This window comes from Zootoca vivipara, chromosome 4 (genome assembly GCF_963506605.1).
Source record: "Zootoca vivipara chromosome 4, rZooViv1.1, whole genome shotgun sequence".
NCBI classification, from domain to species: domain Eukaryota; kingdom Metazoa; phylum Chordata; class Lepidosauria; order Squamata; family Lacertidae; genus Zootoca; species Zootoca vivipara.
In genome coordinates this window covers 34,360,087-34,374,328 of record NC_083279.1, presented here as the reverse complement: position 1 = coordinate 34,374,328, position 14,242 = coordinate 34,360,087, and the positions used below count along the sequence as shown (strand labels likewise).

At 40.2% G+C, this 14,242-nt stretch overlaps 1 protein-coding gene across 1 annotated transcript in view; it reads left to right on the top strand.

Moving 5' to 3' along the window:
- The window catches only part of PUDP (pseudouridine 5'-phosphatase), a 61,797-nt gene extending 48,930 nt beyond the window's left edge, over positions 1-12,867 (top strand). Inside the window, exon 4 of the mRNA XM_035116360.2 lies at positions 9,860-12,867. Within this exon, the coding sequence (XP_034972251.2) occupies positions 9,860-10,036 (177 nt within the window). The 3' untranslated portion in view covers positions 10,037-12,867. The remainder of the gene's footprint in view (positions 1-9,859) is intronic.
- The last annotated feature ends 1,375 nt before the right edge of the window (positions 12,868-14,242 follow it).

Sequence of the window (14,242 nt, the reverse complement as noted above, 5' to 3'; positions counted from 1 at the left end):
GAAATTGCTGTCTCCAAGGTCGTCTTTTTTTTTTTAAAAAAGAATTTTGTAGAGAATATTAAACTCATGGTTCTATTTTAGGTAAGAGTGTTCTGAACTATCTGCTTGCCAAATATCAAATATAGTCTATGTGCGTGGGAGCTTATGGTTTTAACTAGTCATTTAATTGCCCATAGGTTACAGAGCACTGGCATTTAAAAAAATGGTTTTCACAGTGAATATGCAATAAGGAAAGGGCGCTGAATAATTTTCTGCAGGAAGATGGTGACTTCGGTGTAATGGCTGGCATTTACAAACTATTTGAGGGGAGATGATCAATAGCTAGACCCACAAATGGTGGTGTATCCACAACGCATATACTGGGTGTTCTACAACTGTGCGCCAATATGAAGTCATACTGCATGTTGATGTAGTCTTAGTTACAGGATCTAGGCAGCTGACTATTTCTGTCTTAATGGAATCCTTGATTTAAAAGGTAAAAAATGCATTTCAACCCTTTCACTTTTACTTCTCCAGAGTTGGACCCAGCAGAAGATCCAAAAAGCGCTTTGACGACTAGATTGTAGCAGCCCACCTTACGGGGCTCAAGATGGTATACATGGTTCTTTGTAGAATTGCAGGTGACATCGTAATCAACTGGTAGGGTACTGCGCTAGTAGAATTCACCAATTGCCCATACTACACTAGTTATACAGCTCTTGTTACAAAGAACTTCAGTGATTAATAAAAAACATACTATCAGTGTGCTATCATGGTTGGTGAACAAGCTGTATTTTTGATGTTGTGTCCCTCCCTGTCAACATATCCTTAGGTCTTGGTATCAGTATAGCAAATGATATATGAAATGTACAATTTTTACCTGTTAATCCATGAACTGCAAGGCAGATTGTGGAGTTTATCTGTGAATGACACAGTACCAGGGGCTTTGTCAGTAGGCAGCTTAATGCTACTTTTATTCTCTTTGGACAGTGTTAAAAATTCATGATAACTTTTTATGCTAAAAGATTACACTATTTTATGCGGTTTTGAACAGGGATGGAAACAGATTGTTGTTGTTGTTGTTGTTGTTGTTATTTTACAGCAGCAGCAGCAGCAAGAACAAATGTGTCTGGGTGCAGATTTTTTGTTTGTTTCCATGATCACAAAGGGTGTAAAATTAATGAAAGAAGCTAGGAACTTTTTAAAATTCATTCCCACTGCTTGTGCCTGCGCTTAAATTCACCTTTTCCCAAAGTGTCTTTAAAACTTTTTCAGGTTTAAGACCAATTTTCAGGTATGAATCAGCTGGAAGAATTTTTCCCCGTGCAAAATTGCTTTGATGCAGTACTTCCAAATTATTGTTATAGCTGCGTAGAGATGTTCATTGTGTCTGCACTTTTATCAAAAGCTTAATGGAATGTCTACTATACCTTCTCAGTGTTTATTGGTCCATTCATAAATGGCTTTAAAGACTCGAAGCAGAACAATCTTACTTCCTTAGTAATCTCACTCTTAATTTATTTTAATGCTTTCTAGACAAAAACTATTCATATCCAGTATCAAGAACAATCTTAGCTTTCATAGCCATCAAACCATGTTATTGAGCTTAATATATATCAGCAGTGTAGCTCTATAGAAAGTAGCTGCTAGGCTGATTGAAAAAAGCTGTATGCTCTGTACCTAATTTATGATATTAAGAGTAGTAGTAATGATAAAATGTAAAAAATACATTTTTCTCCTTTTGAGCCAATAAGCCTGATTTCAATAGATCCACGATCCCGCAATTATTACAATATATAGTACAATTCCACAATTAACTTGCATGATTTCAACCTTGTGCGGTTGGAAGCCAGCTGGTTGAAACCGGGCAAATTAAATGCTTACAAGGTGGGGAGCTTAGAAGCTCTTTTGGGGCTGGATTTTCCCAGCACAGAAAGAGCGTCTTAAGTTTTCCTCCTTGCTTACGAAGCAAGTGCGGGCTCTGGAATGCTCTTGTGGGATTCTGTGGGAACTCGGATGACCCTGTGAGATCTTGCGAGAGCATCCCCTAGCCCGCTTGGTATGCCAGCTCCAGAAAATAAGGGTGCTCACATGGGAGCAGTTCCAAGGGGCACCTTGAGTATATGTGTTTTGGCATATATCCTCCTGCAGTTGTAAAATGGGAGGTACAGTGGAACCTCGGTTTATGAACACCTCGGTTTACGAATTTTCAGTTTACGAACGCTGCGGACTCGTCTGGAATGGATTAATCCACTTTCCATTACTTTCAATGGGAAAGTTCGCTTCAGTTTATGAACGCTTCAGTTTAAGTACTCCGCGGACTGTTTGGAACAGATTAATCCACTTTCCATTACTTTCAATGGGACAGTTCGCTTCAGTTTATGAACGCTTCGGTTTATGAACAGACTTCTGGAACCAATTGTGTTCATAAACCGAGGTACCACTGTACGTACATAGCTACTAAATTAAATACCTATTTCTGAGTATGCTTTAGCTGCGTGATATATACATTCAAACTCTGTCAATGGTCAGTGATTCTCTTTAGGATTTTACTCTAATTGTCCCACAACTTTATTACAGTGGACTCTTGGGTTACATTACCTTCAGGTAATGTAACTTTCGGGTTATGAACGCGGCAAACCTGGAAGTGTATACTTCCGGGTTTTGCCGCGTGCACATGCGCAGAAGTGCCCTCTCTCACCGCTCATGCATACGTGTTGCAGACGTTTCAGGGTAGGTAAGGACCCCCGGAACAAATTAAGTTCGTATCCAGAAGTAATGTTATACTAAGATCTGTAATCAGTGGGTTTACATTCTTGCTTAATCAGTGGTCCTGTTGTACTGCCACTTATTTTTCTTCTTTTATTTTTGTTGTCATTATTTTACTTCTATTTCAAAAACAGATTCCATGTTTTAAAAACTGGTGTGGGGTAGAAGAAGAAGAATTATGCTTAATTGTCTTGGCTCTGTGCTTTGTTGTTATAAGAAAAAATGTTATTAGACCCAACTGTTATTCTTACAATAGACAAAAGAGTCACGCTGGATTCAGGTACAGAGAAAGAAAACAACAACAAACAAAATATATCAGTCTTTTTGAGAGACAAAGTGGCATTCCAGCTTGCACTCTTAATAACTGCTGGAGTATTCTCATATCCTTGGATTTAGTATATTAATAGGGAGGGGGAAAGGGCAGTTGGTTATCACTGTGAGTCCATTTTTTTTAGTGACCTTTGCAAGACTCCCATCATTTGATTCAAAATACTGCTGGGATGTTGACAATGGGTGTCAGCACCAATAAAAACTGGAGGAAGATTAGGTGCATTTATTTGTTGCAGCATTAAAACCACCGTAATTATGGGTCATTTTCCCAGCTTATTGGTAATTAAGTGTTTTAATTGCCTCCGGTTCCAAAGAATTAGTTAAGCTTTTCCATTATGCATATTGCATTCCACAGCCATTGTCATTTTTCATACAATAAGCTTAATGACATCATGGAAGTCAATTAGATCTTTCAAGGGAACGTACTGAAGTATATTTATTTATACAGTGTGGATTAAAGAAAAAGTTTCTGAACAGCCTTGATAATGGTGTTTTGTGCAACGCAGAAGGATCTAAAGGCCAAGTATGTCAGAGTTGTTCCCTTTTCTGCTTTCTGAATGCAGTGAGAAATTGAAGAGTGTGGATTTATGTTTCAGACTAGCTAGATTGTTCACAAAGCCCACAGACAGGAGAGCTCTTCCAGAATTTTACAGCAGCTGTTCAAAGCCTAGCAGTGTTGTTGGGTCCTTATTACTAGCAATACCAACAGTCAGTAGTCTCTGACTGAAAGAATATTAAGGCATTATCACAAGGAATTCTTCAGTTATTTCCAGCGGGCTTGGTAGGGGGGGTTGGCATTTGTAATCCAAATTAAAACCCTACTTTACCCAGAATGTATGTTAATATTTTAAAATTAATATTTGCCAGTGGCTAATTTGAGATATTTTAAAAGCATTCCTGGTATCTCTGGTGAAAATGTCTTTAATCTTCAACTTGAAATGAAAACTAAGTAAGAGAATTTAGTGAAAATGAAAAGCTGCTTTGTGAAGGAAGTTAAAAAGTTGAAAAGAATTCATATTAGCATATTGTAAGGTATTGTGTCTCTGTTTGTTGTATTTTTTGAGAAGACGTCTTTAGAAATCAATTTCATTTCGTTGTTGTTCGCCGATATATTGATGGACACAAGAGGCCTGTCCCTAGATGGATAAGGCACAAATAAATGTGCTTTGTGCAGTTTCTGGGCTGATAACCGCTGTTGGGATAGCTCAGTCAGTAGAGGATGAGTCTTAATCTCTGATGACTCTTAATCTCTGCGTTTGGGTTCCAGCCCCATGTTGGACAAAAGATTATTGAATTGCAGAGTGTTGGACTAGTTGACCCTTATAGTTCGTTCCAACCCTACAATTATATAACTCCACGACTCTTAAGAAATTTATATCCATTTAGATGCATACTTTTGAAACTTGATGATTAAGAAATGTGCTGGTATGGGTCTGGCCTTCTTCTTGTGTTTCTCATATTGTAATCTGAGCATGAGCAAAAGAAGCACTTGTCCGAGAGTGCCAAGTTATGGCAGGGAACAGGAAATGCCTGGAGAAGAGATGTGATGGTCCTGGTTTCCGCTTAGAAAAAGGTGACATTAAATAACTTCCTGAGAGTTTTGTCAACTGAGACTAATTGCAAGAGCACCTAGAGCACCCTTCTGCAACATGGTGTCTTCCTTCCATCAAAAGAGCATAAGAAGAGCCTGCTGGATCAGGCCAGTGGCCCATCTAGTCCAAAAACATCCTGTTTCACAGTGACCAACCAGATACCTGTAGGAAACATGAAAGTACAAGAGCATTTTCGACAACTGGTATTCAAATCACAGAGGCAGAACATAGTCCTCACCACTAGTATCCTAGTAATCTTTCAAAGACATCCAAGTTGGTGGCCATCATTGCCTCCTGTGGGAAGGGGATCCACCATCCCTGACTATTGGACACATTGGCCGGTGGTTGAAGGGAGCTGAAATTCAAATCTCAAAGGTACCAGGCTGGGGAAGACTGGTTTAAATACTTGAGAGTTTCTGGGGAACACCTTAGCAAGACTGAACCTTGATAAGTTCATGTAAAAGGATTGGGCATTAAATGAAGTGGTTCAAATAGCATGAACCACTTCATATCCATATCCTTCAAGCTTCACTTTCTTTATGCCTCTCTCCCTCTCCCTCAGTAGCTCCAGTTGCAGTTTCCACAGGTTTTCTAGATGTTGGGCTAAAACCATGTTTGAACAATATGGGAGATATATATTTTATGCTCATGACTGGGTCAGGAGTTCATGCACCTTTTAAGTGAAACTCTGCCATACTATGGCTTAAGTAGACATAGCCACCATATGATAACCACTGGCGGGGGGAGCACATCGCCCCCTACACCATCAAGGGGGGGTACCATCACAGCCGCCCCTGGACATGCCCGTGCACCCCCACCATGCCGGGCACCCCGCCCCGCGGGCAACGTGCCACGCCCACGGGACAAGCGTCACACCCTGCAGGGCAGCGTGTCACGCCCACAGGACACGCGCCATGCCCATGGGCGTGCCCCACGCCCTATGGGGGGCATCAGCCATGCCCCCGCCTGCTATCCACCCCCCAGTGCCGGACCAGGCAGCTTTGCCACTGATGGTAACCTCACCAACTGGATGATAAAGTATTATTTCCAAAGATGGTGAACTAAAATCCTGTTTATTCTCTATTTGGAGTGAACATGTTTGGAGTGCATGCTTCTAAATTCTTTTGTGCTTCTCTGATTAGCCATCTCCTTGGGATGTTTCATCACTTAAAGCCATGTCCTTGTATTTCAGACATGTGTTCAGATCTGTATCGCCAGCCCAACTCAGAGACAAGTCAGTATTGAGTCATCCTCAAAGTTTGCATGGAAATTCATCAGTTTCCATTTGCAAAATTCTGTTTTCTCCAGTGTTGCTGCCAGGAATCACCTTTCCACTTTAAAATCAAATAGATTTATAGGTGTGTTTTGTTTAACTCTATGCTGCTGTTCCCAGTTACTGAGCATATTCTACTCCTAGTTTGAACCTCTGGAAATTTCAGACCTGGGTGGTAGAAGCAAAGCTTCCTTCCTTCCTTCCTTCCTTCCTTCCTTCCTTCCTTCCTTCCTTCCTTCCTTCCTTCCTTCCTTAAAACATGTTTACATGAGCATAAGCTTACGGGCCAGATTTTAGCTGGATAGACTCTGATATGCATCCAACTCAGAGGAATTGAATTTTGTCGAGTGCTGGCCCTGCCTTATTATAATCAGCAAATGAACAGATTGCTGCATCCCTACAGCAGGCTGCACAATCACTGGAGCTAGGTTGTTGCAGGTTCACCTGTGATGCAGCATTCATGAAAACAGAAGATTCATTGTGCCGTGGCTTTGTAGAAGCATGAGCAATCTTTCAGTGGCAGGGGGCATGATTGCTCCTTTACAGACATCCTATTACCCTCTTATCAATGCTGTTGAGAAGTATGGCTTCCCTGTTGGGGAGAATGCTTGCCCCGAATACATATGGATTCTAATCAGTGTCCCAGATGTCCTCTTCCTTTTCTCCAAGAATTTTTTATATGAATAATTAGTCACAATGGGGACAATTTACAGTCTGCAAGGAAAACACTTCTTACATTTATTCACAAAGGAGTCAATTTAAAGTCTGTGAGGGAAATGCCGTGTTTTTTAATTTTGATCCAGGACTAAAATACTTTCATGTATCAGTATTTTGCATCCTTAAGGGTACTGTTGACTGTGCCACATTAGGCTGTGGAAAGGAAAAGGCAAATACAGTTATCAACGAGAACAGAACACCCTTTTAGCAATGCACAGATACAGGCAAACGTCTTACCAAAGCACTGAATGGCCAAGCTTGAATACTAGATGTTGGTTTGATTACTAATTTATTAAGGAACACCAGTATTTCAGGGAATATTATAAAGCTTTTAGAAGCTTCCACATTTAAGTGAAATTAATTACTGCTTAATACTGTATATTGCACCTTCCTATACTGACATATTTAACACCTGACATAATTAATTTGTTCTATAAAATCAATGTGAGGTGAACCACCAGAGTTCCTTAGATGCCTTCTGAACAAGATTATCAATTTATCTATCATCTCATCCATTACTTGCCTTCCAACTAGGAGCTCAGAGCAGTGTACTTGGAGCTAGCCCATCTTTTCTCAGCAGCCCTACACAATAGGTAAGGCTGAGGGATGTTGACTATAGATGTTCAAAGCACTTGTGCATGCCCCACCCCCCAGTTTGCTTTATCTTTTTGTGCTCTTTTCTTGCAAGCACTTAAACCAGAATTGGGGAAGTGAAACCAATCCCAGCAGGTCTTGTACTCAAGGTTTAAGGAGTACAAAATGTAATCCCTGCTGCCAAGGAATCATTGGGAGTGCACAGGTGTGATGTTGATGGTCTCTTGGCAGCTGCTGTTTTACCTGTCCTGCACAGGTGAGTGGCAGGTGGGCAACACCAAAAGCGGCTGCACAGCCAAATTGTCTAATCTGGTTGGTCTAATTTCATCCACATGCCAGAGGCTCCCCACCTTTGAGTCAAACCCTTGAGTCTTTACAAGTATTCCCAAAATGTTGGGGGGGGGAGCAAGAAGTTCAGAGATCATTCTCTTCCTAAAAGCCCTTGCAAAATTTCAGATTGTGTGGAAGTCTACATGCATTCATAGCTTTGCCTTTCAGACTTTTCAGTCAACACACAAAAGTTGGGGATGGAGCTGGCAGGAACAGTGGGAATGGGGCCAGCACACATAGCTCCCCCCCTCGCAAAAATTCATTTCAACACATGAAGAAATAGCTTCTGAAGGACTTCTACATCTTATGCAAATCTTCCACAATATTGTTGACCAATGCCTTTGTTGGTTTCTATTATTTTTTTCAGGAAAATCAGAAGGAAAAAAGGGCACTGAAATGTTGTCGCATTCAAATGAAACGTCGTCTATTAATATGGAATGTTTTGCTTCAGATTGTAGTATGCAATGGTAGCTAAACTGCCGTATTAAAAAAACCATAAGTGTGTAGTATGTTTTACTGAAATACTAGCCTTGCATTTTTCAATTTATAAATTCAGAGTTAGCACTTAAATTGTTTTATTCTGACCTTTTCTTTCTACTGTCCTAACACATCATTTGAGACAAACTGTAGACCAAGATTTTCTGTTCTCTTACAGTGACATAAATCTCTAATATTTACAGCTTAACTAAAGGGGGAGGATACAGAACATTGATATTTTAGTAACAAAATGAGCTCATTTAATTTTCACAATACAGGTCTGGTGTGTATTTATTGCTTAATAAAGAATTGGTTCCCTATTAAAGAATAAGAATGACTGAAATAAAATGTCGTAGTTGCCCCCCCCCCTGCTTAAGATTTGTATCTGGTCGAGAACTGAGGAATACATAAGTAAAAGAATAAGAAATATTTCGGCTATAATGTTCTTGTTTTTTAATGACAACAATAATCCACAGTTCTAGCCACAGCACTGCAATAATGTTATGTGTAAAAGCTGCTTGTCTTACTAGATCAAATGTTTTTATAGTGAAATCTGTCATAATTGTCCATGAACACCATTGAGTGTGAAGGCTGCAGTCAGAGTCAGCAATGTAATGGGCACAAGAGCCTGTAGAGAAATGGGTCAGTGTTTCTGGCTGTTAACCAGAAGGTTGGTGGTTTGAGCCCACCCAGGGATAGATGTGGGCAGGATTCCTATATTGCTGCCTTTTGGGCTAGATGACCATTAAGGTCCTTCCATCTCTACGATTCTATGAGGAACTGGCATAAAGGACCTGGTACATTAATGAGCTTTGAAGGAAGCTGTTTACCCAAATGAGCCTGAAGGACTTTACTCGCTGCCTTTCCCTGCTCCGGCTGGATCATTGCCTGAAGCTAAGAACAGAAGGAGAGCCTTTTGGATTGGGCCGATGGCTCATCTATTCCTGCATCCTGTTCTAACGATGACCAGCCACCTGCCTTTGAGAAATCTATAAGCAGGACTTGAGCACAACATTACTATCACCTCCAACACTTTTCAGCCACTGGTATTCAGAAACATGCTGCCTCTGACCATGAAGGCAGAGCATGGACATCATGGCTAGTAGCCAATCATAGCTTTATGCTCCGTGATTATGTCTAATCCTCTTTTAAAGCCATCCAAGTTGGTGGCCATCATTACGACTGCATTCAGACACCACTTTATTTCATTTCGCCAATGTTTCCTTAGCGGATATTTCCTACGTTTTAGGTGATCTTTCACATGACGTGAAAGCCACTTCTGTGCTCATTTCCATGTTAATTGCTTCCCAAAGGAATCTGTTTGAAACCCGTTTAAGAAGGAAAATTGCAGGATGACATTGGGGGCAGTATCCTGGCCTATAGTTCTTTCCTGTCATTTTCAAGGGTGAACCATGGGGAAACAGAAGCACACATGCACAGAAAAGGAAGTGGTAACTTTTTGAATGTTGTCTGCTTTTGTGTCACACTACGGCCACTAACGTTAATAAAATTAAGTGTAACATTGCGGTATGTTGATTTATTTTTTTTAAAAAAGCCACAGTTCCACAATTCAACAGGTAATCCCATAGGTTAACTATGCACTTGTGTGAAGAAGTCTCTTTTGGCGTATATGCATATGTTTAAAAATTACATTCTTAAACTATTTTCTAAGTATTCCCCAAAGATTGTAAAAAATGTGTATATGACCTAGGAATTAAAGCCAAATAATTTTCATTTGCTGGATATGCACAGAATCAATTTTCTGATTATGGTACTTTGTTTTCTTTCTACTTCTCAGTGTCTTGTATTTGAAGATGCCCCCAATGGAGTCAAGGCATCACTGGCAGCGGGAATGCAAGTGGTAATGATTCCAGATGAAAACCTGAACAAAGATCTTACGAAGGAAGCAACTCTAGTACTCAAGTCAATGGCTGATTTCAAACCAGAATTGTTTGGTTTACCACCATTTGATTGAAAATAGTTTAATTTTTAAAACATTTTAATTTAGCTATATTGATTTCAGGGGGGGAGGCTTTTTAGACTATTGTAATCATATGTCCCACTTTTATTATTAGACTTTGCTGAAAATCTCATTCATTTAAATAGCACAAATGGAAAGATTGTACACCAGACACCTTGCCCTTGAAACTTATAGCCACTTAGATGGGAACTCAAAAGGCCCATCCAGTACTAAACACAGGAGGTAGATTTTCATAGGGATTGCAGCATATCAGCTGTGATCGCAAAGAAATGTATCCCACCCAGACAGCAATTAGACTTAGGCACAAAGCTCTCATTGGTGCCAGTCATTGGGATCATGGCTGCAGAGGAAAGGGTTGAAAATCCTCATATCATAGAGTTAGGGATTGGCTGAGCAACTACCTGTAACTATTTCCATTCTGTTTAGGTCTCATTGGCACTCAATCATTGGTCTAGCCCATCTGTTCAGACTCATTCTGTCCCATTGTACACATTTTGCCTGCCCTTTTTACATTAAGTGCACATTTTTCAGTGCTCTTCATGTGTAAAATATGCAGTTGGTACACATCTTTTACATAAATTATGTACTTTTGTGCACATAAAATGCATTGCAAAATCTGGAGAAGTGCATAATCTGACCGGGCGTTCCAATCCACCCGCAAGTTCAGGTGTTTCAGGTTGGGTTGGACCATTCCAAAAAAACAAAACAAGAAACCAAATCAATTACTCCCTCATCCCTAAAAGCAGTATAAGGAAAAACAGTATATGCAGTTTCCTTTAGTGTGTCTAAATGGGTCTTGAATTATGTCTTTTTTTTTCTGCCTTGCTTGAAATTCCGCATTTCTATAATGTTCTGGCTTCATCTTGTACTATATCATGTACTATAAGCCCATGATACAAAATCTGTTGCAAAATTCTTACTTGCCTGGATCAAAGCCAGACAAACAGGTTGTAAGACTGCAGGCAGGACTCTGCTAATTTGAACGTTTCTTTCCAAGTAATTGTTTTAGTTGTGTGATTATAATTCCTTTATACAGTTGCTACCAGCCCAACAGAATATTTCTCTTGTCGCTGTCTTTGCTTGCACAGACTGGTCATGTTCCTTTGCTGTTCTGTTTTTATTTTCATTGTGCTTTTTCCTTTCCCAATGGTAGAGAAAACATCTCTTGCTAGCTTCAGGATCCCTCTGCTAAGTGCCAAAACAGTTCTACCTCTCCTCCTCCCTGTTTATCTTGATTGAGTTAACCTTGTCTGGTGACTTCTTGATTGCATCATTTGTTCAGATTTAGTTTTCTGGGTAATGTTTTCATTGTTGCCTTTTCTGATGCTTTGATCGGAACAGCACCATCCTCGCATGTCTTGAGATGGCATCTGCAATGTTGTCCATGGGAAACAGAATTGTATGTACCTAGCACTGACCCATATTCAAATTCTTTATCAGGAAAAAGTAAATTATTGGGTTTAAATAAATTCTGCTAATAAAAATGTTTGCATTTCTTCTTCTTCACTGTAATTCCATTTCTGCTATACGTTTGTTTTCCCACCTACATGATTATAGGCTACTTGGCCAGTACTATTTGGAGAGAGTCTTTAAAGACTCCCTCAAGGCAAAACTTTTTAAAAAAGTAGTTTAAACACCGACAACTGGGAAACACTGGCCTGCGGGCGCTCCAATTGGAGAACAGCCTTTACCAAAGGTGCCGTGGGCTTTGAAGAAGCACAAACTCAGGATGAAAGGGAGAAACATCCTAAGAGGAAGGCACGCTTGGCAAACCATCACTGTGATCAACTCCCACCTGGAAACCTATGTCCCCACTGTGGAAGGGCGTGTGGATCCAGAATTGGCCTCCACAGTCTCCTATGGACTGTCAAAACCATGTTCATGGAAGGCAATCTTACTCGGCTACAAGTGATTGCCAAAGAAGAAGACTACAGTGGTACCTCGGGTTACAGACGCTTCAGATTACAGACGCTTCAAGTTACAGACTCCACTAACCCAGAAATAGTACCTTGGGTTAAGAACTTTACCTCAGGATGAGAACAGAAATTGCACGGCGGCAGCGGAAGGCCCCATTAGCTAAAGTGGTACCTCAGGTTAAGAACAGTTTCAGGTTAAGAACAGACCTCCGGAATGAATTAAGTTCTTAACCTGATGTACCACTGGATTTGGAATGGTGCACCCAATGCCACTGTGAGTCCACAGTGTATAACTCAGGTGTTATCCATTACACCAGTGGTTGCCAAACCTTTTAAGTGGTCTTACTAGTTTTTCTGTCCGTCTGCTAGATGCTGTATGATTTAACACTATTTTTAACACCCAAGCTATGGACCACTTGAATGAAGCTCCTGCATTAGGCTCTTCATAGCTATAGTTCAGGAGAAGATATCTTCAGTGCTGTTTTTATAGAAAAAGAGGTGCCAGAACTCACCATGAACACCTCCCTTGTTCTCTTATAATAGCAATGGCACCCATCTGAGAGATGCTAGAACTGAGTTCTTGTGAGTTCCATCTGTGGAAAAAAGCCCTGGGTATCTTCATGTTGGAATGTTTTGTACTGCTTGATGCTTAATGGACATCAGTCCCTCAGTTTTTCAGAAATTCTTGAATTCAAATTTTCTTTTGGGCCCATTAACCATGCATTACCTAGGATAATTTGGCTTTAATGGAGCTATTTATATCACACCTTTATGTAGCTAGCTATATAGCTCAAATAGCTTTACACAGCCTTCTGCATCTTAATTCCTCCAAGTCTGGTAATGGAATTATTTGCAATGTGTGTATCCATACATTTTTCTACTAAGGAGGGTCCTTTCATTTTATTTTATTTTTAAATAATTTTTATTAATTTTAAAATAAACACAACCAAATGCCAACATTACAAAACATGAACACACACACACATACACAACAGAAAAAAAAACATACAGTATATATATTCTCAACCCCTCATTTACTTAACTTTGTTTTGGTGACTTCCTCGTATCCCTCCCTCCTGATTTTCATCTCTTCTCATATTTATTCATTGCAGTTTCATTCTACCAATTTCAACCCATACTCTTTAAACATATATTCATGCAGCTAATCACTATCCTTAAACTTTACCTCTTATTCTAATTAACATAAAATCCATCTTCTTCTACCCTCCTCCTCCACAGGACCCCTCCTGCCACGAGTAGGTCCCATGGGTGACGGGCAGTCAAAAAATGGTCCATTTTATAGTTTGGTTTTTCACCGTCTCCCCCTCCCTCCCCCAGAACCTCTCCCTGCCACCAAGAGGCCCCGGAACAAAAGGAGAGCTAGAGACAGCAAGCTACCCAACTATCTATCTAAATAAACAATTTTCTAATAGCTAATCTAACCTATTTTCCAAACCTCATACCTCTATTTTCTCTTATCAAATTCCCCCCCCCCCCCGCCTAATCTTTCCTCCAGGAAAATTTTCATTAAAATTATACAACTCTGACCTCTAGACCTCCACTTGATGACTTCAGCATGCTCATTCACATAAGGGTGGCAGCCTCATAAAATTAGAAATGGTGTCACTTGCACTTATATATATGATGTAGTCTAGAGAAGGGCTGGGGAAACTGTGGCCCCCAATGTTAGTTGGTATTCAGCATCCATCAACTCCAGCCAACAGAGTCAATAGTGATGGGAATAATTGTAGTTCAACAACATCTGGAGGGCCACAGATTCCCCCATTCCTAGTCTCGAGAGTCATATTGGGAAAGGGGTTTCTGTCCAATCACCCCAGAATGTTGTAGGGCTAAGCAGTTCCTCTGCTCTACTTTCTGCTCCGTAAAACAGAAGCTCATAATGATTAGGATGGTGACTGTGGGCTGTTCTTCTGTACTATAATCTCTTGTATCAGCAGAGAAACCTAATGCTATTAAAGCCTTCACAGTCCAAACCTGACCTGTGAATCCAGATGGCAAGCAAACACATTGCCCATATGTTTGATTTCACCACTTTTCCATGAGAAATATTTCAGAGAATGAGCTGCCAGTTACAGCGAAACATTTGGGAGTTGTTCTCTAGGAAGATTCTACCTTGACACATTGAAACCTGTGTATTTCATAAACTAGCATTTACGAAAGTAGTGTCATCACCATATATATATTCTACCTTCATGAAAATGTGGGGCCGGGGCAGGGGTAGACACTACATTCTAAGTCCAGATGCTCCAAAATGTTTGCAGTG